A 25,959-nucleotide genomic window follows, 5' to 3' on the forward strand; every position below is an offset into this window, starting at 1 on the left:
ATGCGAAGGAACCTCATTTCTTTATAAAAGAGATTGACAACGCCTAAATACTGGATATGAGGTAAGTTTTATTTTTTGTTCGTGTTTGCTTATGTCCCAAGCAATTTGATCTTTGTTTTCCCTATAACGGATGGAACTCATATAGAGTTGCGTATGTTTTCTTTATCTATATTAGTATGTTTTAACTTTGTTTTGCAGATGTTCTAAAATTTCACGCGTTTCCATGATATTTTCCTACCCTTCTTATGTCTATACTTTGAGGACAAAACATACTTTTGTTTGGGGGTGGCATAGAAACACGCGTAATTTAAGGCACCTGTTAGGATATATATATATATATATAGGCACCTGTTAGGATATATATATATATATATAATATATGCACTTGTTTTCTAGTAAAAAAAATCAAAACAATTCAAAAATATAAATAAAAAGTTTATGTTATGCACTTAAGAATATTGGTGTTGTTTCTTTCTCTATGCTCTTAATAATCTAGAAGTTTCACGTTAGCTTTTGCATTAGAATAGTTTTTAGAAACTTAGGTTAATATGTAGGTAATAATTTTTGCATCTTTCTATAAATATATTGCATGAGCATCTATGTTTGTATTGGCAGTAACTTTCTGAAATCTATGCTAATATACTTATTGTACAAATCCTGTGAGAATATAGCCTAAAGCCTTATATGAGTGAAATATTTGAGAAATGACACAAGGGAGAAGTAAATTCTGAATAGAGAAATCACACGTCCACTTGCTTGATCACTATGTCATGTCCTAAGCGAGAATTTAGGCCCTTTTTGGATCGATATAGCCAGAAATTCAAACCTTATGAAATTATTTTCCGCTAGTCGCCCCTTTGAGTCTTTCTTTAGCCTTTCATAAACCGCAAATCCTTTACCCTTTTATACAAAACAAATAAGAAAAAAAATCAGCCTACCCATCTTTGAATGAGTTTGAGAATAGATATGAAGAATAGAAAAGAGAAAGACCTGTGAAACCAAGAATTTGTTAGTTGCTTCAAATAAGAAAAGAAAGTTTCCATCCAAAGAAAATAAAAAGTTAGAACTCTAAAAACAGAATCAAATGAGTCAAAAGCCAAAAGAAAAAGGAAATAAAAATGGCTAAGGATGAAAACAAAGTATAGAAGCAAAGTAAATAACAAGGTTTTCTCTAGTTACATAATATGAAGACTCTATTATCTCATACTGGTTCTTTTTGAATATCCATTTCCTTCATTCTTAAGTCACCACTTAATCCCCACAACACCTAATAAAAACCTCTAGCTCAATTAGGAATAGGTTACTGTGATAGTAAGTAGCAGATGTGTTTGATCGACTTCGGCTTCTTTGTGTGTCATTGAGATTGTAAGGTAAAGTGTGCCCATTGCACAATGGAGTGAGCGAAACTTGAGTGGAAAAATCAGAGTGGTTTTTGTCTTGACATTTATGTGAGGACCTACTTAAGGACGTTATTCCAAAGTTTCATAAACGGACCTGTTAGTGCATTACATAGCATAGTTCATTACATATATGTTTATCCGTAGATGATTGATTATTATGCACATATTAGCTTAGGTTTCGACTTGATTATTCTGTATTCATTGCTAGGGAGATGTATAGATATCTGAGAATAAACAAGGAAACAGTAGTTATATTTCTTAGTCGTTGTAGTATAGATGAAGTTTGTGAGTACCTTCACTGGAAAACTCTCACGAGGCTATAACTCGTCCACTAGGGAATCCTTAGTGGTTTAAGGCCTTGTTGTATATGGTCAATGCAATCGCACTCGGCGAAACGAGATTAGTTAGAACTCCATTTTTGGTCACTTATTTTAATTTCTCATATTTGCTTGAGGACAAGCAAAATGTTGTTTGGGGGTGGTTTGATAAGGGCCCAAAACTATAGTTTTAACCCCTTAACAATATTACTTACAGACCAATTATGTGATTAATAAATAAGAGTTAGTGTTGTTTACGTGTTTTTATGTATTTCAGGCATTAGAGTCGAATATGTGAAGAAATATGTCTCTTTTGCGAGATAAAGGAGCAAAGGTTGGTTGCTAAGAAGTTCTATGATTAAAGGCCACGATTCAAGGAGAAAAACCCTTTTTAAAGCCCGGTCAAAGCTGAAAAGTCAAAGTCAACGCAGGCTGAAATAGCGCATAAAAGTCAGCAGAACTTCCGAATGCCGTATCTTTGGACTATTACCTCAGAATTGGGCCTACCATATGTCAAAACAACCGACTCAGAAAGAGCTTTCTAATGGTCTAAGCCTTGACCCAATCAGAGAAGCGAAAGTGGACAAAAAGGCTATTACAGTAATTTCCAATAAAGAAACCCCTTTTAGACCGAAGTAAGCAAGTTTTGGGATTGGTTTTATAGCCCAAAACATGGCTCCAAAGCCCATGCACGAATTTGAAGACCTAGTCTCTTCTATATAAAGAGGACTAAGGCCAAACTCTTAATCTCGCCTATATTAGATTCATAATATAGATTAGACTTAATTAATTAGTCAGTACTTAGTTTTTAATACAGTTTTGAATCATTAGACTCTTTTTCATTAGATTAATAAAGTAATTTTACATTTCTTCAAGGATGTCTTCTTCTTATTCATTTAATAATGATAGTTTGATGAATCGAAGCTAAAACCTCCATTAGAAGGGTTTGAGGAAGCTTTGATAAAAACTTGATTGTGTTAGTATAGAAGTAGTTGTAATAATCTATTCCATTCTAGAAGGTAGTTAATTCGCCATGAGAATGAGTTTAAATTGCCTCACATGCTAATTATTAGTTGGCAGAGGTTGCCATGAATAATTAAGGATTAGAAAGACCCAATCTTTATGTGAAAACATATAGATTAGGATTACAACAAATCTATGCTAGTCTATTAAGTATGAATCAAGGTGGAATCAAATCCCCCTAATTCCTTCCCATATTCACATCTTAGTATTGAATTGTCGTTGTATAAATTACATCATTTTAATTAGTATTCAATCACCACATTAGTATATTTTCATTTCATTATTCTCATCAATTTTGTTAGAATTACATAAACTAGGAAATCTTAACATCTAAACGAGCTAAGAGTGGAATGAATTCTCTACTCCAATTATATTCTGATTCACGAGAGTAGAACTTTGATTAATAGCGTAAATTCGTATGCTTTACTTCTGTTTAAGTTTAATTAATTAAGTAAGAGTAAAAATCACCTTTTACATTTTTCATGGAGCAAACTTAGCCAAGTATGCCCAGGTCGTCAATGATATCATCAGCTCGATCGTTCATAACATTCTCCTTAGAACACATTCCCCGATAGGATAACAGACATGCAGACAGCCTGACTTTCTTAGCCTCGGAAACCTAAGATGCATGTCCCAGCACAGTCTACATTGACATCCTAGAGAGGCCCACCTACCAACAAGAAAGCGTCAACAACCTCACAGACTTCCAGCCCTCATTTGAAGAAGAGATCACTCACAAACTTATCTTACATGGCGAACGCCCAGCCGAGGCAAGGAACGCTCGTGCCATACAATTTTGATCCCCCATATACACAGTGATCAACGGACGATTGTTCCATAAATCCGTAGGAGGACCCCACCTAAGGTGCATAACTCCACATGAAAGCCAACTAATCTTTGACGAAATTCACAAAGGCGAATGTGGCAACCATGCAGAGCAAGATCTCTGGCTTATAAAGCAATCACCCAATGGTATTATTGGCCAGGCATGCACATCGAGGCAAAGAAGTATGTTCTCAAATGCCACCAATGTCAAACATTTGGCCACAACCATCTAAGTCCAGCACGGGAATTAATCAACATAGCAAGCCCCTAGCCTTTCCATATGTGGGGGCTAGACATCATGGGACCATTTATCCCACAAAAGAAAACAGGACTCAAATACGTCTTTGCAGCCACAAATTACTTCACCAAATGGGTTGAAGCAATACCACTTGTTCAAGTCGAAGAAGTCCACGTTATCAACTTCATATGTACCAATATCATCACAAGATTTGGTCTACCCCACACCCTCGTCATGGACAACGGAACCCAATTTGCTGGCACGCAAGTCAAGGCTTTCCTACAAAAGTAGCGCATCACTCAAGTATTTTCTACACCTAGATATGCACAAAGCAATAGCCAAACAGAGGCCACAAACAAATCCATCAAAGAAAATCTCAAAAAAAAATTGGAGAGCAAGAAAAGACAATGGCCAAAACAACTCGAGAACATCTTATGGGCATACATAACAACAGCCCGAGCAAGTACCAACGAGTCTCCTTTCACACTTTGCTTCGGAATAGAAGCAGTCATACCATCAGAGCTTACAACCACAACCACACGTTCTGACATCATCGAATCAGGAGAAAATGACAACATCTTAGCCAAAGAAGTTGACCTCCTAGAAGAGTGAAAGGAAACAGTTGTAATATCCCTAGCTCAGTACCACCAAACAATCAAACGATCTTACAACAAGAAGGTCATCCCAAGATCTTTCCAAGCTGGTGATCTAGTTGTCAAAAAGACCTTAGCACCAGCCAAGCTTGACCCAACTTGGGAAGGCCCATACATAGTTCACAAAGTCGTTGGAAATGGAGCTTACTGGATCAAAACTCAACTCGGTGATATGTTTCCCCGACCTTAGAATACAGCTCTCCTCAAGTGTTTTTACCAGTAATTTGTCTTCAGATGTATCAACCAATATAAATAAAATTCCATCAGCATTTCACGTACAAATGTTATCTTTGCATTACATAAGTACCACACATCTTGCACTTGCTACCCGATCTGGGACATCAAAGTATTAAGTCGTACACCAACGCCAGAGTTAAGCACGACTCAACTATAATTACCACGCAATGGTTAATTATCAATCAAATCCAACCCATGGTCCCCCAAAAGGACCACAAATCAACTTAACACCAACGCTAGGGTTAAACATGATTTAATTGTAATTGCCATGCAAAGGCCAATTATCAGCCAAATACAAACCCAGGGACCCCCAAAAGGACCCCAAGTCAACTTAAGGCCTTTGAAAGAGTTAAGTTTGTCTCAACTATAATTACCACTCAAAGGCTAATTATCAGTCAAAAATCAATAAGAAGCTAGCCCAAAAGGAACGACTCGGTCAATACACACACCTAAGGACACGAGGAAACCTAGGTGCCAACTACGCGCATCTATCAGGTCGTAAAACAAACAATCACGACCTACAAGCATCTAACGATCTAACAAAGTTCAACAGGTCGTCAAGTGTACTACTATACATAACAAGTCGTCAAATAACAAATCAAAAAGCAATGTAAGCAATCACATTCATACGAAATTCAAACACAATCTCAATTCAAAACAAGTAATTTAAATATTTTTTTACTTAATACAAATTCAGTTAGATACTAGAGGCCCCCAGGTTATCCTGAGAAAACGACCTCAGCATCCCCATAAAAAATATTAGTTATCAGTACCAGAAGGAAATATAGTTCAAAAATTCATCCATCATCATTTAAAATTACAAGAAGACCATAATCAGTTGACACGGTGAAGATTCTCTACATTCAAGGGGTCCAGTGGGCAGCCCTCTTCACCAACAGAGCCACTAGCTGGATCACCACTCGCGTTCAGCACTTCTGTGGCAACATCTTCAATGGGCTGAGTAGCCGGAGCAACACCCAGGTTAGATGGTAGATCAGGTCGTCTACTAGCATCTATAACAGCAATTTCCACAGCTACTGTTGCAGCCCCACTTTCGATCGACCTCTTGAGGGTTTTGCACTTACGTTCTAGTTTCATGTAATCATCCACTAGAACGTAGACATACTCACCCTCTACCAGGTCATTATATTCAGCTTGAGCTCATTCAGCAACGTCCTGCACTTGTTTGCTCTCAGCAATCCAATGTTGAACCTCCACTCTTAAAGCATCAAGTGATGGTTGCCACAAGGCCACCTTCCCAGCCAAATCCCGACCTGCGACCTCAACCCCAACACTTCAGCCCGTTCCACCTCTTGCACAGCTAGCAGCTTGTCATATGCCTCCTTGGCAGCATCTAGCTCCTTCTTGTACAGGTCGGAGATAGTTGTCATCTCCCTCAGTTTCCTATACATGGCCAGAACCTGACAAACCAACAAAATAAGTCAAAAACAAAAGCAGCAACTCAACTCACGAAACAAAAGTCAGATCGGAAGAACACTTACAAAGCAGATGGAGCAATCCATATATTTCAGGTTCGCCTCCAAATCCTTCCCAATCTCCAACTGGTGTCTATCTCCATCCAGGGCAATACTCTCCAGCAGTCCTCCAACAACTAGTGAAGACTTAAAACTGCAGTTCTTATTCTTCACTAGCTTTCTCAACCCACTCACTGGGTCGTAGTAGGTGACCATCCTATCCAAGACGTCAGACTCAGCAGCCTTATCACCTGGGACCACACTCCCCAACCACTTACACTTTTGGGCTGATGGCTCAGCCTTACTAGCTTTCTTCTTATCCCGGGCATTAGCCACCCCCACATCAACAGCCAACTCTTTTAGATTCATCCTCTTCAAAGGAGCCCGACTTGAAGAAGTTCGACCTTCCCCCATACCAGGTCGTTCCTCGGTCTTAGTTTGGGTCCTCTTCACCCCCTCAGACTCAACCACCTCAGAGCGCCTCTTTAGATTAGGCCTCCTAAACTGAGCGGGAGCATCACCACCTCCCCCAGCACTCCCACCTTCACAACCAGCCCTATCAACTTCACCCCCCTCAGGTTGTCTTGAAACAGAACGGCTACCAGAACCTCCCCCAGCCGTTCTCACTCCAGAAATAGGTGTTCGCTTCTGGCTCTCTCTCTCCATCTTAGGATCCGAGCTAGAATTAGAGACGTCAAGCACTAGCTTTTGAGCATTCTTCTTCTGCTCAGCCTTCTTCCTGTTGATCTTCTCACCACCTAGTCTCTTGAAGTAATGAGCAACCTCCTCTAACAAGGACGCTTTCTCTTCCCAGCTCAGCCTTACAAACTCTTCAATAGCCCCCATTGACGTACGGCCCCAAATTACGACCTCTGAAAAACAAACAAGTGTCAGAACGTCATCACATCACTCATAAACAAAACAAACGACCTACACAAATAGATGACCTACAACATGAAAATGATCCACATCAAATAATGGCCTACCATCAGTCCTCACACTACGGTTCTCCACTTCACAACCAGGAGGATAATAACTCCCCACAATCAACAAAGGCCTACGCCACCACTCCTCCTTACTCACACCAACTATCACAAGTGATTTACCCCTCATAACTTGGAAACCAAAGTTCATAGTAGAAGATATTTTCACAGTAAAGTGCTCCAGCACGTCAAACAAATAAATATTGTAACCTCTCTGTCTCAACAGATCCAGAACATGCAACACCCTCCAACTATTGCCCACAAACTGCAAAGGTGCCTTCCTACAATAGTTCAAAACGTCTAAGGTCAGACGTGAGAACGACAACCTCAACCCCGCTTTCAGTTGGCCATATGTAATTACAACCCCACCATCCCGAGGCACATAATCTGAACCAAAAACGTTCTGCTCACCACTCAGGCCGTATATCATCAGATCGGGGCTATCAATCCCAAACTCCTTTCTCAAGTCCCCAAAGTTATCTAACACCGACCTAGACACTGCCACCTCAGTCATCGTCTCCAATGAAGAAGACAATGATGCTTCACCTCCACTACGTGCCCTAACACCCTCATCTCCATCACTCACCGTTCTCTCTCTCCACTGATCCAACTCTATTTCACCACTCAAATTATCACTAGTAATCGATATTACAAAAGCAAAAGAAGCAAAAGATCAAATTTTTGAAGTTCAAAAAAAGACGCACCTGAGGACGAAAGGTTAGAGAAGTTTTTTTCTTTTCTCGCTTTGTTTTTCTTCCTTTGTTGATAGAGTGAAGAAATGAAGAAACTTCACACGCGAAAACCTTTCAGCTGTACAAATCTCGAAAGCAGACAAAACGTTTTGCCTTCCCCAAAACGTAATCATAACCTCGCCCACAAACCGCCGCAATTTTGGGCCCATGGGTCAAATCCAATAGTTCTTGCACATTTTCCACACCGTTCAAACAAAACTAGCTGTGCGACACATGTTAAAAATTTTATTCCATTTTTTTCTTTTCACATCATAGCTGTCCAAATAAATAAATAAAATAAAGGGGGATGTGTAAGTACCCTCTGTTCTCAAGCATGTCACTACATAACACGTGTCCACAATCCAGGTCGTATATTCACCAGCTCGTACCATGCCACCATTGTAGTGATGCTAAGAATCACTTACAATTATCAAGAACGATGAAACTAAAGATGAGAAAATGAATACTAAAACGAACTGGAAAATATAGTTTTATTAAGGAATAACAATGGCGGTTACAGTTTCTCACTTTCTCTCCCTGCTCTCGTTCTTACAAATGATTTTTTGGAATGATTTCAGAATCCCTTTAATTCTTCCACTTCAAGTCTTTATATAGTGTTGTAAGGATAGCTTTGTCCAATCATCAACTGCCGCGTGTCCATCTTCTTCCTTCTTCCTATTTCCCGCCTTCTTCCTCTCATGCACCAACTTATTTAACATTTCGTGATATACCATCATATTTCAGGTTAGAATATCGGTATAACGATATTTGCCCACGACATCGCCCCCTTTTGAAATGTTCAAATTTCCATACTTAAAAATTTGAATTTTTCGAGAACCATACAAAATATCACTACAAACCCAAATTCAAAATTCAAACTGTTACAACTATGTACAACTCAAAAGCCTCGAAATTACAAACGCTGTATTTTATTCTCTCTTCACTTTTACCCAAAACCTTATAAAACTTTGTTTCATCTTCTCTTTCCTTACTTTCACATAACCCATCTAACCCTACCATTATCGTCTCCAGAAAAGCTTTCTCTTGTCTATACTCGTTGTAAACATCAATAAATTCTTTTACACAATATCAGGTTAGTACTATAAAATATCTTAAACATATTATCTCCTATTACGACTTTATCGTTTACTGAAAATAAACTAAACTAATTTCACCATCTTTTTTATCCAGATTATTCTATTTAGGGTTTAGGTTTTGAATGTTTGAAAATTACATGTGTATCCTTATACTAATTAGATTCTTAATTACCATCTTTGACAGTATGGCTAGGAAAAAAACTTGTGTTAACTTTATACGTACTCTCTCGAAACAATCCCGGATTCGACGTCAAGAACGTATGCTTTTGAGACCCACTTCTTCACCTCGAACCCCGACATTATCCTCTCGAGAATTCGATATGTGCCTAGTAAATAACATATTATATGCTTATACTAGATACAGTGATAGTAACTCAGGTAGAGGATATACTTCTAATAAAATTTTTATTGTTTCTAGTGATACCACCATGTCGAATGAAAGTGTTGAATCTGCAACTCGAATCAACTCGTCATCTTCAGCTTCTTTATCTCAAAGAACTGAGACTGATGAAACAAATCGGCCTGCCTCGTATTTGGCTGATGGCTTACCCTATCATCCCTTCGAAACGGTGGACTTAGATACCGATCGGGAAAGTATTGACGATCATAGCATGTGGAGCGGTGGTTTGGACCCTTGCTTTCTTGAAAGACCCAACTTGCATATAGTTAGGGTTGCCTACCAAATACCCGAGTCTATCCACCTTCGACACTACGCTGGAAGTAAAAAAGGGACTCACTACCAAAGTCGCAAACTCAACACCACCATTATCATTGTTGGGCAATTGGCTGCTGGCTTGCGTCTTCCCTTATCAAAGCTTGATCGAGAACTATTGAATTGCCTGGCCATCTCTCCTGGGCAAGGCACAGGCAACTTTTGGAGATTGTTGTATATTTGTAATTTCTATAACTCTCATGTTGAATCCGATGTTCGACCGTCTAAAAGAATTCGTCTCATTGATATCCAGAAACACTATACCTTTCTTGAGCGTATCGAGAAAAATAAACATCATATCAAAGAACCCAGCGGATATTTTTATCCCAAAAGACGAATGCACTGCGCTGGCATTATAAGAGAAAATCGAGACAATGATTTCAGATAGCCACTATTCCCTATCATTGTATCTGGATGGTGGGAGTCATCTGAATCGATAGCAGTTCCATCCTTGGCACATCCTGCATTTAACCTTCATGGTACGTTATCTTTCAACATCCCCTACCTCCTTTATCGCAAGGCTTTTATCTGACTGGTCTATTATTGCGAGTTTATTTCAGTTCCTAAACCAGTCTCGATGAGAAGTCTTGGGAAATCCACTAGAGTAACAAATCTTCTCAAAGGCAATGGCCAAGAAATCAATGTTCGAACTGGCGCAGATAAGTATGGCAACCCAAAATTGACTGTCGAGCTTCCCAATACCGCCAACTATGTCGCTCCTTTATATTTCCTAAAAACTTCGGTTCTCCGAGGTCAAGATTCTTTACCTTCCACGTCTGATATACCTTGTGACACTACTTCATGTCCTTTACAACCTTGTTCTTCTGAACCATTGTTTAGAAAAAACTTCGATTCTAATGAACTACCCCTTAAAACTCCTCGATGTTATTTTGAATATATTGTTAATGATTTTAAAATAACTAAAGATCTCTTTCCTCAAATAAAAAAAGAGATTCCTGATTTCTATAATTATCCTCTTTTGAACGATGTATTTGATCAACACTGCTTATTTTTCACAGATATGGCCTCTCGTATTTCTCATGCTCTAGTCAAATCCTCAAAGATGCTCAACAAATTTATGAGCAAGAAAAAACTAACAGATGGAAGTTCATCCCAAGCTCCTACTTCCTCCTGAGATCAGGATGTCGACCCAGTACATCATTCGAAGAAAAGAAAAGAAAAGAGTCTTGCCCAACAACCGTACCACCAGCCTCGAAACCAAACAAGCCTACCAAGAACACTGACATTGCCCCTACTATTATACCCTCCAAGCTTTTAACTCAACTGTCTACCACAAAGCCTACTTCCTCTGACTCCAATTCATCCCTCAGTGACTTTGAGGTTAAACTTGTTCTTCGAGATCATACCTCTGTCAAAAAAAAATGCCTCTCTACTATCTGAACCTACTGTACCTGGTCTCGGGGAAACTCTTGTGCTTAATTCTATCCTTCCTCGAGATAGACGAGCAATGACCGCACTCACCACAGAAGAAAGATTTCAACTCCTATGCACTTCTCTGGAAAAAGTAAGTTTATAAACCTTCGCTTGCTCTTATCCTTATTTATCTATTATCTTATCTGTATATCATATCGTCTCCTTTCCAGGTTAAAATTGCTGCTGTAGGGCAATTTGAGAGTGATATGGCTAGTTGCCGCCGCTATAGGGAAGAGATTCAGCAACTGAAAAAAGATAAAGACTCCCTCGAACACTCTCTTGCTAACGAAAAAAAATGTGCTGCCAATATAAAGAGATACTTTGATGAAGTCACTGAGCTGCATTAGAAACTGAACAACTCTTTCCAAGTTATGGAAGAAGAACTTACTCAGACCAAAACCTCCCTTGCTACTGAAAAATCTGAGCGGGCAACTGAAAAGAAGAACCTGGAAATTGAATTGGATAAAGCCCACTCCCAAGTGGCTGACTATGCTTCCCGCATGGAATATTGTGTGGAGACTATGAAAAGCTTCAGGCAATATCTTCCTGCTAAACTCATCAAAGATAAAGGTTTGGATTCTGATACCGAGAGCAAGTTGCCCTCCGATATCGGTGTTGGCGATGCTGAAAATGATGCGGTAGACTCCATCCCTCCTGCAACTGAAGCCACCAAGACGGATATGTCTACTCCACCTTTTAATCCTGACTCCCTCCTTAGCACTCCTAATCTCTTAGATGATCCATATATCCATGTCTGGCTCAATCGACTTCTGGAATCAGGCAAATTCAGCACAAAACTCCTCGAGACTTCAACCCAACTCTAATCTTTCTGTCTTTTAAACTTGAATGATTGTAACCTTTGATACAATGATCCATTTGTCTTTTTCCTCCGATCTGGATGAGGAATTTTGAATATCGATACTGGCTTAAGCTGCTTTTGTAACTTTTTCACACTCCTTTTAAATCGTGGAAAATATAACTTTTTACTTTCTATAGACTAAACTTGTATGGCACTTGTGCAACACTTGTGATATTTATCATCCTTAAACAGGAAAATATACTCTTTTTCTATACATCTCTTAAATAAGCATGAAACCCAAATATAACATTTCTATTAATTTCAAAACGAGTTTCGATACCACTCCTACTAAAAATAATATCGATACTTATCATATACTTTTTTTTTTTAAACGAGTTTCGATACCACTCTCACTAAAAATAGTATCGATACTTATCATATACTTAAAATTTTCAAACTAGTTTCGATACCACTCCCATTAAAAGTAGTATCGATTCTTATCATATACTTAAAATTTTCAAACTAGTTTCGATATCACTCCCACTAAAAGTAGTATCAATACTTATCATGTACTTAAAAATTTTCTAACTAGTTTCGATACCACTCCCATTAAAAGTAGTATCGATATTTATCATATACTAAAATTTTTAAAACGAGTTTCGATACCACTCCCACTAAAAGTAGTATCGATACTTATCATATACTGAAAATTTTAAAACGAGTTTCAATACCACTCCCACTAAAAGTAGTATCGATACTTATCATATAATATTATTCTTTGGCATGCATTTATTATAACAATTAAATATTCTATTGACTCACAAAGTACAGGCTCAAATACCAATACTGATTGTACTAAACCACGTTATTAAACTTTACACAAACATCTCTCAAACCTCTGACTGTCCCATGCACATACAACGAATAAAACAATTTTTTCGTACCTCTTCCTCATTTTCATGCCCACCTACCATTTCTCTTTTTCTTATCAAATCCTCAATAAACAAACTTTTTCATCCTACTATTTCTTCTATAAAATGCCTTACAATCTTTGCATTTTAACATACAACTATCACACTCTTCATTAATATTCTTACAAATAACACCATGACTGCCCATTCTTTCTTCCTTATTATTCTAACCATTACTATGGTTTTACCCAATCAACCTGACCCCTCTCCCTCTCTCCCAGAACGTTGGTCTGATTGCAACACCACTGACCTTTCTGATGAGGAAGAGCAGTCAGAAGAAGAACCTAAAGAAGGAGAAGAAAACAAAAATGAAGAAACTGATGAAGAAGAAAATGAAAATGCCCCTAGCGATAAATGGTTGAAAGATCCCCATTGTAATGACTATGCCAAAGATAACGAAGATGATAATGAAGAAACTTCCAATATTGACTCTGATGGTGAAGATGGTGATGATGAAGATGAAGAAGAAAATGAAGATGAAAATGAAATGAAAATGAAGATGACGAAGAAAATTATGATTAACTTTGTTTCTTACATTTTATCTTCTATTGTAACCTGTGATAGGCTGCTTCGCCTACCCTTGCTCTCTTTCTGATGAAACATTATCGCACTATCTCTGATACTAGCTTCCTTAATTACTAATATATGCTTTTGTTTTCAACATAAAAATAAATGTATGTCGATATTCGACACTCGATATCCATATTATATTTAAATATTATTCCTAAAAACATACCTTACTTCATCCGTATTCTGGCGTTGATCAATCAACCCCATGTATTCCATACCTCCTCTATTCGCCTTTATGCTCAAATTTAGATTTTATTGACCTGAACATGCATGTATGCCAAGAACAGGGTTTTATTGACCTGGTATCGAGATGAGGATCTACAGATCACCAGGATTTTATTGACCTGAACTCGCATTTCTGCCAAGAATAGGATTTTATTGACCTGGTATCGAGATGATGATCTACAGATCACCAGGATTTTGTTGACCTGAACTCACATTTCTGCCAAGAATAGGATTTTATTGGCCTGGTATCGAGATGAGGATCTACAGATCACCAAGATTTTGTTTGATCTATTACCACTCATATAATTCTAAAGATATAAATATTTGTCATACACATATCAACATTGATTTCGAGAATGATAACATCTTTATTGATCGCATAGCCTTGATAACAAAAAATTACATCATGATACTGGAAATATTCTTTATTGATAAAATGCTTTCAAATTGCTTACATTCTGAGGCTTTGGTAATATTACACCTTCAGCCGTTTTCAAGTAATAAGCTCCATTGATCCCAACTTTATGACCTATGTAAGGCCCCTTCCAGCTTGCTGCTAGTTTGTCAGCCCCTTTTTCTTTAGTAGCTTGAGTAACCACTTTCAGGACCAAATCTCCTTCCTGAAAATGTCTTTCTCTTACTTTCTTATTGAAAGCTTTTTTGAGTTGCCTATGATATGTGTCGAGCTTTATCCTTGCTTGATCCCTTGTTTCCTCGAGATGGAGAACTTCTGAAGACATTCTGTCATTATTTTGACCATTCGTTATCATTTTTGTTCTGGATGTCGATACCACCATTTTTGAGGGAATTACTGCCTCCATACCATAAGCCAAAGTAAAAGGTGATTCCCCAGTGGCTGTTCGAGGTGTTGTTCTATAAGCCCATAAAACGCTATTTAGCTCATCCACCCAAAAACCCTTCTTGTCCTCTAATTTTTTCTTGATATTATCCATAATGTCTTATTTGTTGCCTCCGCCTGACCGTTACCTTGAGCATAATATGGTGCAGATATGAAATGCTTAACCTTGTAAGATTCCAAGAAAGCTCTCACTTTCCCTCCTTCGAACTGCGGACCATTATCTGATATAATAGCATAAGGCAACCCATATCGACATATAACTCGTTCAAACAAGAAATTTATGACATCCTTTTCTTTGATATGCTGCAGAGCTATGGCCTCTACCCATTTTGTAAAATAATCTGTGACTACCAATATGAACCTTTTTTTACCCCTCTGGTGTGAGTGGACCAACAATATCCATTCCCCATAGAACAAAAGGCCACGGGTTTGAAACACAATGTAATTCTTTAGCAGGAACATGTATGGCTTTCCCATGAATTTGGCACTGTATACACTTTTTCGCATATCAAAGACAATCCCTTCGCATTTGAGGCCAAAAATATCTTTGTCTTGTGATTTTATTGGCTAATGACCTCCCAGCTGAGTGGTTTCCACATTCCCCTTTGTGAAGCTCAGCAATGATTAGCTGTGCTTCCTCATACGATACACATTTCAAATGTGGACCTCTAAGATTCTTTCGATACAACTCACCATCAATCAATATATATCTTTGGGTGCCAGATTTGATTCTTCTGGCCTCATTTTTGTCCTCCATTATTTTCCCATAGGCCAAATATGACGTATATGGCTCCATCCATGACGCCCCCAGTGTATCAATCTCCATAACTGCTAATCCCTCAATGTCAATGCTCGGCTTTTCTTGCACGCCGATATGAAGATTCTAACCCTCCGTGTTTTCTAGCATTGCTGCCACATATGCTAAAGCATCCGCATGTCAATTTTCATTTCTATTGAGATGATGCAGCCTTATCCTATTGAAATCCTTCAACTTAGGCTTTATAAAATTCAAGTAATCAACCATGTTCTCACATTTTGCTGAGTATCCTCCATTAATCTAGCTGACCACAAGCATCGAATCACTAAAAATCGATAGCTCCTTTATATTGAAGGACTTAGCCATCTCGAGACCAACTATCAGAGCCTCATATTCAGCCTCATTGTTTGATGCATGAAAACCCAATGTTATTGCAGTCTCGAGTCTCTGATTTTCAGGAGTAACCAACACTATTCCAATGCCACACCCTTTTCCTCCAGAAGATCCATCGACAAATAGTCTCCAACCATTTGCCCCAACCCATGGATCATACGTATCGACAACATCATCAGGCTCTTGTAGCAATGCAAACTCTTCTTCTTCCATGCCCCAATTGGCATCTTCAGAAGGAAAATCAGCCAGGAAATCGGCTAACACTTGACTTTTTTCCGATATGCGGTTTCGATACTCGACTCCAAATTCATTAATTAGTACCGACCACTTAGACATCCTTCCAGATTTAGCAGTTTTTGCTAGAGTCTGCTTTAGCGGTAAATTCATCATTATTATCACCGAATGTGCTTGAAAATAAGGCTTTAATCTTTGAGACGAGAATAACAATGCCAACGCATACTTTTCTGTCATCGAATATCAAGCCTCGGCTTCGAGCATCATTTTACTTTGAAAATACATTGGTCTTTCCATACCATTTTCAACTTTCATGAGGACAGAGCTTACCGCAAAATCCGATACAGCCAAATAAAGAAACAAATTTTCTCCCTTTTCTGGCTTTGTTAGAGTTGGCATCTCTTGCAAATATTTCTTTAACTCAAAAAATGCATCTTCACACTCCTCGTTCCAATATAACTTAACATTCTTCTTAAACAATTTAAAAAGTGGCTTACATCGATCAGACGTCCTGGAAATGAATCTATTGAGCACCGCTATTCTTCCCATCAGCCTTTGTATTTGCTTTCGAGTTGTAGGTGATGACATTTGTTGAAGCGCTCGTATTTTATCAGGATTAGCATCGATACCTCACTTCGTAACGATATAACCCAAAAAAATTCCAGAACTGACCCCGAAGGTACATCTTTCAGGGTTTAACTTCATATTAAATTCCCTCAAAATCTTGAACACCGTATCGAGATCCTTTATATGATCAGCTGCTTTCATAGATTTGATGACCATATCATCAATATAAACCTCAACAATATGCTTGATGAGTTTCTTAAACATCTTCTCCACTAGCCTTTGATATGTGGCTCCCGCATTCTTCAATCCAATGACATTCTGACAAAGCAATATATACCTCCATTTACCACGAAAGCCATTTTCAACTGGTCTATTACCGCCATTAGAATCTGAAAATATCCCGAATACCCATCGCAAAAACTGATCAACTCAAAACCCGCCGTTCTGTTGACCAATTCATCAATTCTTGGCATGAGATAATGGTCCTTTGGACACTTCTTAATTACATCAGTAAAATTGACACATATTCGAACACGACTATCCTTTTTAGGTACTACCACTATATTTGCTACCCATTCCGAATGCTCTACTTCTTTAATGATGCCATTGTCTAACATTTTTTGTATCTCTGCTTGCACCGCTTCTTCGTACATTGGTCTCACCTTTCTATGCTTTTGATGCACTGGTTTTACACCTTCTTCCATATTTAACTTGTGCGAACATATTTCTGGATCGATACCGGTGAGATCCGACATTGACCACGCCAAAACATCTTGATTCTCTTCCAAAAATACTATCAACTCTTTTCTTATGTCTGCCGCCATTTCTGTTCCTATGAACGTATAATGCTCCTCTTTTCTTTTCCCGATATTAACCTTGTCCACCACCTCTATTGTTTTTCTTTCCCATGGTGGTTCCTCATGCTTATTCATCTCCTAAGTAAGCTTTTCCCCTTCATCATTCCTTTCACTATAACGAAATTACACTTTTCTGATTCTGATTGATCCCCCCTTAGCTCATGTAATTCATATACAGTTGGGAATCTAAGTACTTGATAAAATGTACTGGGCACAGCCCTCATCTTATGTATCCATTTCCTCTCCAGTATCGCATTGTGATTAGATTGGTGCTTGATAACCACGAATTTTGTCATTACTGTTTGAGGCCCAGCTTGAACTGGTAATTTTATCTCCCCATAGGTTTGGTAGAAGTTCCATTAAAACCATATAAATTGAACTTTGGTGGCTTTAAATGTGTCTCATCGAGACCCACTCCTTTGAATGTTTTCCAAAATAAAATATTAACTGAACTTCCACAATCTACCAATATCTTTTGTACATCATAGCCCGAAATACGCAAAGTAATTAGCAATGCATTATCATGTGGCAACATTACCTTGGACAAATCCTCCGGTATGAACATGATTGCTCCCGGAATGCTAGAAGATATCAACTGCTAACTTACTGGCACTGGCTCGATATTAACTTCGAGAACTTCTTTCACCGTCGAAATCTTCCTTATCTTGTCTCGAACAATCTTTTTCTGAGGAATTTCTCCCTTGTAGATCATGTTTATTACACCCAATGGCTTCTCTCTTATGGTTGTTGTTTCTGCCGGCCTAATATCTCCACGAAATTCTCTTAGTTTCCCGTCTTTCATAAAGCCTGTCTATCTCCTTTAATAACTGAAGACACCTATTTGTCTCGTGGTTCTCAATCTTGTGGTTCTCAATCTTGTGGAACTGACAATATGTCAAATCTTCTTTTGTTATTCGCCGCAAAATATCCTCTGCTGTTGAATTTAGAGATATGAAATTACTAGGATCCAGCTCTTCTCTCAATGTTCTGTCATATTTCGTTCGCTGTTGAGACTGATTATCTCGATTTGTATAATGCTCCTGAGGCCTTTTATTATTTGGCCTTGAGGATTCCCGATTCTCATATCAATCACTGTTATCCTTCTCTTTTTCCCCGTATCGATGACCTGCAACACCGCCTGCACCGTAGCGGTTCTCAACCTTTCTTCTACTATGATATCTCTATCCACTTTGTCATACAACTCTTGAAAAGCTATAACTGCTGTCATCTATGACTCATCCAATCTTTCCACCGCCTGTGTTTCAGCCTTGAACCTTGTTAGAAAATCTTTTAATGACTCTTTCTTTGCTTGCTTCAACTGGAATAAAGCTGACACTTGCTTTGGTTTCACCCTCTGATGACCATAATTAGTCAGGAATCTTTCTTCAATTTCTCTTAAACATGAAATGGATCCTTCTGGAATTGTGCAAAACCACTTCAATGTTTTTCCCTTCAAACTTGATGAAAATGACCGACATAAGACCGTATCCCAAAATTCAGTGCCCTGGTATATCGAGAACTGATGTCGATAACTAAACAGATGGTCAATGGGGTCCGTAGCTCCTTCATATTGGCTTAATTTTGGATTCTTGAATTTCGAAGGTAACAACGTCCTCTCTATCTCCTTTCTTAACGGGTTTCTACCGACATCATCTGCCAGCTTTCTTATCGATGCCGAGACTTTTTCCAACAACTGATTTCCTAACTGCTTTTGCATAATTTCTTGCACCATCTCCTTCATAACCAAGGCTTTATTTTCTTCTTCATTAACCTCTTTGGGAGTTGTTCTCGCTACCGATTGTACTTCCTCGATATGACTCCTTTTCCTTTCCTCGAGATGACTCTGTCTCACTATCGGAGTTCCTAAACTCGACTCCTCATCATCCTTCTCATACATAGCGTCTTCAGCACGCCTCTCCTTCTCTTCCCTTATCAACTTATTCTCAGCCATTAACATCTGGTTCTACTTTTTTAATTCATTCATCTTTCTCAACAAATCTTTTAAAGATACTTCTTTCTATTGCAATTCTTCTGCTTCTTCTATCATCCTACTTGTTGATCTTCGGGTTCTTCGCTCCTCATTCCTAGATATAGCCTGAGAAGTGCTTCCCTCATTCACCATCATTGCCTTACTTGCTGTAGCACGCTTTGGAGGCATCTTGATTACTCTTTCTAACCAAACTTCAAACAATGGATTCAAACAAAGAAAAAGAAAACGAAAAATCTCACTCTCGATCTTTGACTTTGAACCCAAACGGCGCCAATGTAGTGATGCTAAGAATCACTTACAATTATCAAGAACGATGAAACTAAAGATGAGAAAATGAATACTGAAATGAACTGGAAAATATAGTTTTATTAAGGAATAACAATGGCGGTTACAGTTTCTCACTTTCTCTCTCTACTCTCGTTCTTACAAATGATTTTTTGGAATGATTTCAGAATCCCTTTAATTCTTCCACTTCAAGTCTTTATACAGTGTTGTAAGGATAGTTTTGTCCAATCATCAACTGCCGCGTGTCCATCTTCTTCCTTCTTCCTATTTCCCCGCCTTCTTCCTCTCATGCACCAACTTATTTAACATTTCATGATATACCATCATATTTCAGGTTAGAATATCGGTATGACAATATTTGCCCATGACAACCATGACTAACAACGACCTAGACTCAGGTCATCCCAAATATCAGTTACAGCCATATATGAAAGCAAATGATCTAGCGCGATCTATAAGCTCAATCAACACACCAATCAAAGAGATATTTACTTTGTAATATCAGGAGTGATGATGAATCATCAAAATAACACAAAATATAGATCTACACTTGACAACAGCCTGGAGCAAATAAGGAAGGTCAACTCAAACATCTATAAGTAGAAAGATATGAACTACATAAGGCTTGATTCAAGTTTACTCAAGAAACTTGATAGTATGTAATCCCAAAAAAGAGTGCATTCATTCCCTAACAATCACGACATCAGGTCATAGACCCCAAAATATACAAACCTCTACACATAATAAATAGAGGAAGCACAAAAAGCGAGTCTCGAAATTGACACGGTCGCTGCAGCTTTTAAGCTGATGCATACTGTGTTTCGGAGGAGCCTCAAGACGTACAAACTCCCAGATCAGCTGATCCACGTTTACCAGCATAACGTTACAACCACGGGTCAAGCCGAGCATATAACATTTAAGTATTAACCTGATAAGAGAAACAAGGGTATGTGTGTGTGTGAGTCTCTTAGTCCTAGTATGTCTTCTCCATATTTAACTTGGAAAGAGATTTCCACTAGACAGCCGGGTTCAATAAATGCCAATGTAGTCCGGTATTAACAAGATTACAATCGCATCTCAACATATTGAAATCTTCCAGTGATACAGAGATTAGGTGTACCTGTGACTACAGCAGTATGACGAGCACCACAAGAGACAATTTTTGCATGCTTATCCTCCATACTTGCAGCTTCCAATACCCTAGGTAGTGTCTGTAACAAGGAAGTGAACGAAAGCTACGTTAGCCACAAAGTCGAAAAAATAACAATTTCAAAAACAAAGAAACCAGGATGACCTCAGGGGTGGACCACAAGAAGAGTATACCAACAGCAGAGGAGTTAACTAAGAACTGATGGACCTCGGATGGGCCTGACCGTCATGTATCAACTTTGACAGGATATATAATTTTGAGTTCCTTCTGACCATAAACAAAAAGAGCTTTAACCGACTGAGTGGGTCAGGCGTGTGCCACACAAGTTCATATGCCATTGGAACACTTTTCTTGCAGCTCCCCTACAGGTACCTTATATGTGTTGTTGCTATCTTCCATGAAACAAAGGCAGCATTGCCCAAGTATGATGATTTTGAACTGTACCTCAGCTTGATCTGTACCAGTTCCCAGCTGCCCGAACTGATTGCCACCAAATGCATACACATCACCTTCAGCAGAAAGGCAAACCGTATGCCATAACCCAGCAGCAACTCCTATCTGGATACCCAACAGAGAGGAGACACAAGTTGGGCTCAACTCATCGTCTGTACTTCCTTGGCTGTCTACAAATGGAACACCGAACACTTCCATGAAACAATGCAAAATACATTACAGTAATCCACTATATATTGTTGGAGTTATCCCTCACATGAGGAGAGAAACAGAGCTGGAGAGAAACGGAGCTGATTCGGTGTTAGATATGTCGAGCGCCGCTGCAGGCCGGAGTAAGCGCACTCGCTTCGCCCTTTGAATCATCCGGTGTTGAGCACGACCAGCTTCGATATGAAGCGCTGCTCCATGGCTCTAGTGTTTTGGGTGCGACCCGCGCTCAAATGGGGCGCACCTGCGCCCAGGTCTAATTTTCGTGGGCTTCGCTACAGTAACCGCAAAATTTGTTTTTTGGTATAAAAACAAAATCAAGGTTTTGGAAAACCTAACCAAGTCAGAAAGACTAAGAACCAGACAAAAACAAAGAGAGAGAAACCAATCTTGAAAGCTATCAAGATTGAGAGATAATATTTACAGAGATACAACCCTGTAAAGAGATAAGAGTGATCTATTAAGGTGAGAGACTGAAAGGAGAGATTGTAATCTTCCTTCCCACTTTATAAAGAACTGACTCTTGTGGAAGTAGGCATCATTGGCCGAACCACGGTAAATATTTGTTTTGTGGTTTGTCTTTACTGCTTTACATTATTATTTGTTGTTGATAGTTGTTTAGCTAGTTGGGCATGTTAGTATAGGCTGTAGTTGATATTTATAATTTGTCTGGAGTTGAATTGTGTTCAAATACAAGTTATCTGTGTAGTGGGGGAATCGATTGGTATTGGTATAATCCCCAACAAGTGGTATCAGAGCCTTGGTTGGAATAGACTAGGGTGTTATCCGAATCTTGGTCAGAAGGTGTTTAACGAAATTCCTAAGAGAAGATTTGAGGTTAAATAACTTGTAGAGATGGACCATTCCGTGAACACTCGTATGATGAGTCTGAATAGGAAGAACTACACCATCTGGAAAGCCAAGATGGAAGACTTGTTATACTGCAAGGACTTGACACTTCCCATTGAGAATGAGGGAGTAAAACCAGAAAAGACTGATGAAGCTAAGTGGAAAAAGCTTGACAGAAAAGCGATTGGATACATTCGACAGTGGATTGACGACAATGTCTTTCACCATGTGTCCCCGAGAGACTACTACCGATCATCTTTGTGGAAGAAACTTCAAAGACCTTTATGAGAGGAAGTCGGTGGAAACAAAGTGCTAGTCGTTAAGAAGTTTGCGACCCAATGGTACCAAGAAGGTTCTTCAATGTCTAAGCATCTTAATGAAGTACAGAATATCATCAATCAGATGCATTTGATGAAGATCAATTTGGGAGACGAAGTTGAGGCTTTGTTTCTATTAGGCTCTATACCCGAAAGTTGGGAGACATTTGCAGTTTCTCTACATGGAGCAGCCAAGGATGGAATTGTTACCATGGAGATGGCTACCACGCCTTTCTTGAATGAGGAGACTAGAAGGAGTGCAAGAAACTCTCTCACTCGAGAGATCCTTTTCACGAGAAACGGGGAGAGGTCAAAACAAAACCATCTCGTTCTAGAGGTGATGACGAAGTAAATCTAGGGGTGAAACTAGAACTCCTAAGGCGAGAGGCAATGTTACTATTGTGCCACCAAAGGCCACTTCAGATATGAGTCAAAGAACAGAAGAGGGATGAGAAGAATAACCGTGTACATGAAGACATGGTGTAGAGGAACGGAAACACGCGGAGATACTACCGCGATTAGTCGGCGACCTAGTGGGATCATGTGTCGATTGTGTGGTGTGTGTTTTTGCCTTAGTACCTCATGTCGATACGAGTGGATGATAGATACTGAGGAGCATCCTATCACGTCACACCGCCGATTGGGATTCTTCACTACCTACAGGTGGTGAATATGGTGAAGTAAGGATGGGTAAATGTTTGGAGTCTCAAGATTATAGGCATTGGAGATGTTCATGTAGAAATCAATGTCGGCTACACCTTGACACTCAAGGATGGAAGACATGTCCCCGACATCGGTTAAGCCTAATTTCGGCCGGGAAATTAGATGACGATGGCTTTGTAAACTCGTTTGGTAACGGGGTATGGAAACCGAAAGCGAGAGGTTCCATTGTAGCAACCGAGGAAAGAAAACTTTGCTCTCTTTACAAAACACGAGGCTAGTTTGTGTAAAGCGTAAGCAAATCTTGCGCGAAGAAGAAGCTTCATCCGAATCGTAGCACAAGAGATCGTGTCACATGGGCATAAAAAGGGATGGAAGTTCTTGCTAAGCAAAAGCGATTGCCGGAGACATTAAAGGTACACATTTAAATACATGTACTCACTGTTTGGTAGGAAAGCAACACAGGGTGTCTTTCCAAAGATTCCCGTCTCACAGAAAGGGCATTGTCCTTGAACTAGTGCACACAGACTTATGTGGTCCTATGATAGTAAAGTCCCACCAGGGAGCTTCGTACTTCTTGACATTCATTGATGATGCGTCAAGAAAGATATGGGCCTATAGTTTGAAGACCAAGGATGAAGTACTTGGCGTGTTTGAGAAATTCCACAGCATGGTGGAAAGAGAGACTGGGAAGTTGTTAAAGTGTATTCACTCAGATAATGGGGGTGAGTACATTGAGCCATTTGAAGAGTATTGCCAGAGTCATGGGATTCGTCATGAGCAGACCGTTCCCAAGACACCGCAACAGAATGGAATAGCAAAGAGAATGAATCGTACCATTGTAGAGAGGATGAGATGCATGCTATCTCACTCTAAGCTACCTAGAAGCTACTGGGTAGAAGCAATGCATACTGGCCGCATGTGATCAACCCGTCGCCGCAAAAAGCCTCTGAATAGTGATTATCCGAGAGAGTATGGTCGGCAGAGATGTTGATTATGGATACTTGAGGGGTATTTGGGTGCGGGGCATTTGTGCATATTCCGGATGAGAGATCCAAGCTTGATGACAAAGCCAAGCGGTGCATTTTTCGGGTTATCGGAGATGAAAAGTTTGGTTACAAACTCTATGATCCGATTAACAAGAAGGTAATCCAAGTCGAGATGTTGTTTTCTTAGAAGACCAAACCATAGCGGACTTTGAGGAGGGTGAAAGCTACTGAGGCTTTCACAAATGATCTTGGCCGATTCGAACCGAAGTTCCTACTTGTGGAACATGCGAGAAGGCATTGAGAATCACGCAGAGAACCATGAGTTTGAAGCTCATGATGAGAATCCTATTGCTTTCATGATGGGATAGAACCTATTGGTATAGAAGATGCAGATGAGATGCATGAACCACCACCGAAGCAAGCGAAGTGCATCCTCCCGAGGCACCATCGATGGGGCAAGGAGGTCCGACAGAGGAGACTAGCTTCAACCAGGATATCCACCACATACGTGACGTGCTACTATCGGATGGTGGAGAACCTATGTACTATCAAGAGGCACTTGAAGGTACGCACAAAGAAAAGTGGTTGAAGGCCATGCATGACGAGATGGATTCTTTGCATAAGAATCACACTTATGAAGTTAGTTGAGAAACCCACGGGGAGAAAAGTTCTCAAGAATAAGTGGATATACAAAGTCAAGCATGAGGGAGAACAATCTCACCCAAGGCACAAAGCTTCGCCTTGTTGTGAAGGGATTCGGTCAAAGGAAAGGGATTGACTTTAATGAGATTTTCTCTCCTGTAGTGAAGATGACTTCTATCCGGGTGGTATTGGATATGGCCGCAAATATGAACCTAGAGGTTGAAAGCGGCTAGATGTTAAGACAGTTTTTTCTTCATGGACCTTGAAGAAGATGTCTATGTCTACATGGACCAACCCGAGGAGGGTTTGAGGTCAAAGGCAAGGAGCACCTAGTATGCAAGGTGATAAAGAGTTTGTATGGGTTGAAGCAAGCACCGAGGCGCGGTACACATAAAGTTTGACTCCTTTATGGCGAAGCAATGATACAAGAAGTCCGCTTCCGATCATTGTCGCGTTTGTTCGAGATTTCGGATGGGGATTTCATAGTGCTTATTCTTTGTATGTGGATGATATGTTGATAGTTGGCCCAAACATCAACAAGATATCCAAGTGAAGAAAAGACTTGAGTAAGTCCTTTGAGATGAAGGATTTGGGTCAAGCAAAGCGGATACTTGGGATCACGGACCCCTCGTGACGTAAAAGAGTAGGAAGTTGTGGCTTTCTCAAGAAAGCTACATTGAGAAGGTGTTAAAAAGATTCAACATAGATCAAAGCGAAACCAATCGGTTAATCCGCTTGGTGCCGCCCGCATGACCAAAGAGATGTGTCCAAAGGGTGAGCATGAAAGCAGAGTCGGATGGAAAAGATTCCTTATGCATCCGGCGGGCAATGTATGTCATGGTGTGTACAAGACCGGATATTGCTTTCGCCGTTGGTGTTGTAAGCCAATTTCTGTCAAATCCGGGTCAGGAGCATTGGGAAGGTGTTAAGTGGATATTGAGATATCTCAAAGGCACTTCCAAATCATGTTTGTGCTTTGGTGGAAGTAAGCCCTTACTTGAAGGTTACACCGATCACGGACATGGCGGTGATGTTGACTCGATGAAGTCCACCTCCAGTT

The 25,959-nt window shown here is 39.5% G+C and overlaps 2 protein-coding genes across 2 annotated transcripts; both read right to left on the bottom strand.

Annotated features, from left to right (window-relative positions):
- Nucleotides 1-13,087: 13,087 nt before the first annotated feature.
- On the bottom strand, nucleotides 13,088-14,643 carry LOC147493761 (uncharacterized). Its single transcript, XM_086567934.1, has 2 exons — nucleotides 14,172-14,643; nucleotides 13,088-13,179 (listed from the first exon to the last, which is right to left on the bottom strand). The coding sequence occupies exons 1-2, from the start codon at nucleotides 14,641-14,643 to the stop codon at nucleotides 13,088-13,090; spliced, it is 564 nt and encodes a 187-aa protein (XP_086424060.1).
- Nucleotides 14,644-15,606: 963 nt separating this feature from the next.
- LOC147493762 (uncharacterized) lies at nucleotides 15,607-16,170 on the bottom strand. The gene has a single exon (XM_086567935.1). The coding sequence runs from the start codon at nucleotides 16,168-16,170 to the stop codon at nucleotides 15,607-15,609; it is 564 nt and encodes a 187-aa protein (XP_086424061.1).
- Nucleotides 16,171-25,959: the final 9,789 nt, after the last annotated feature.

Source organism: Coptis chinensis, chromosome 6 (assembly GCF_015680905.1).
Source record: "Coptis chinensis isolate HL-2020 chromosome 6, ASM1568090v1, whole genome shotgun sequence".
In the NCBI taxonomy this organism is placed as follows: domain Eukaryota; kingdom Viridiplantae; phylum Streptophyta; class Magnoliopsida; order Ranunculales; family Ranunculaceae; genus Coptis; species Coptis chinensis.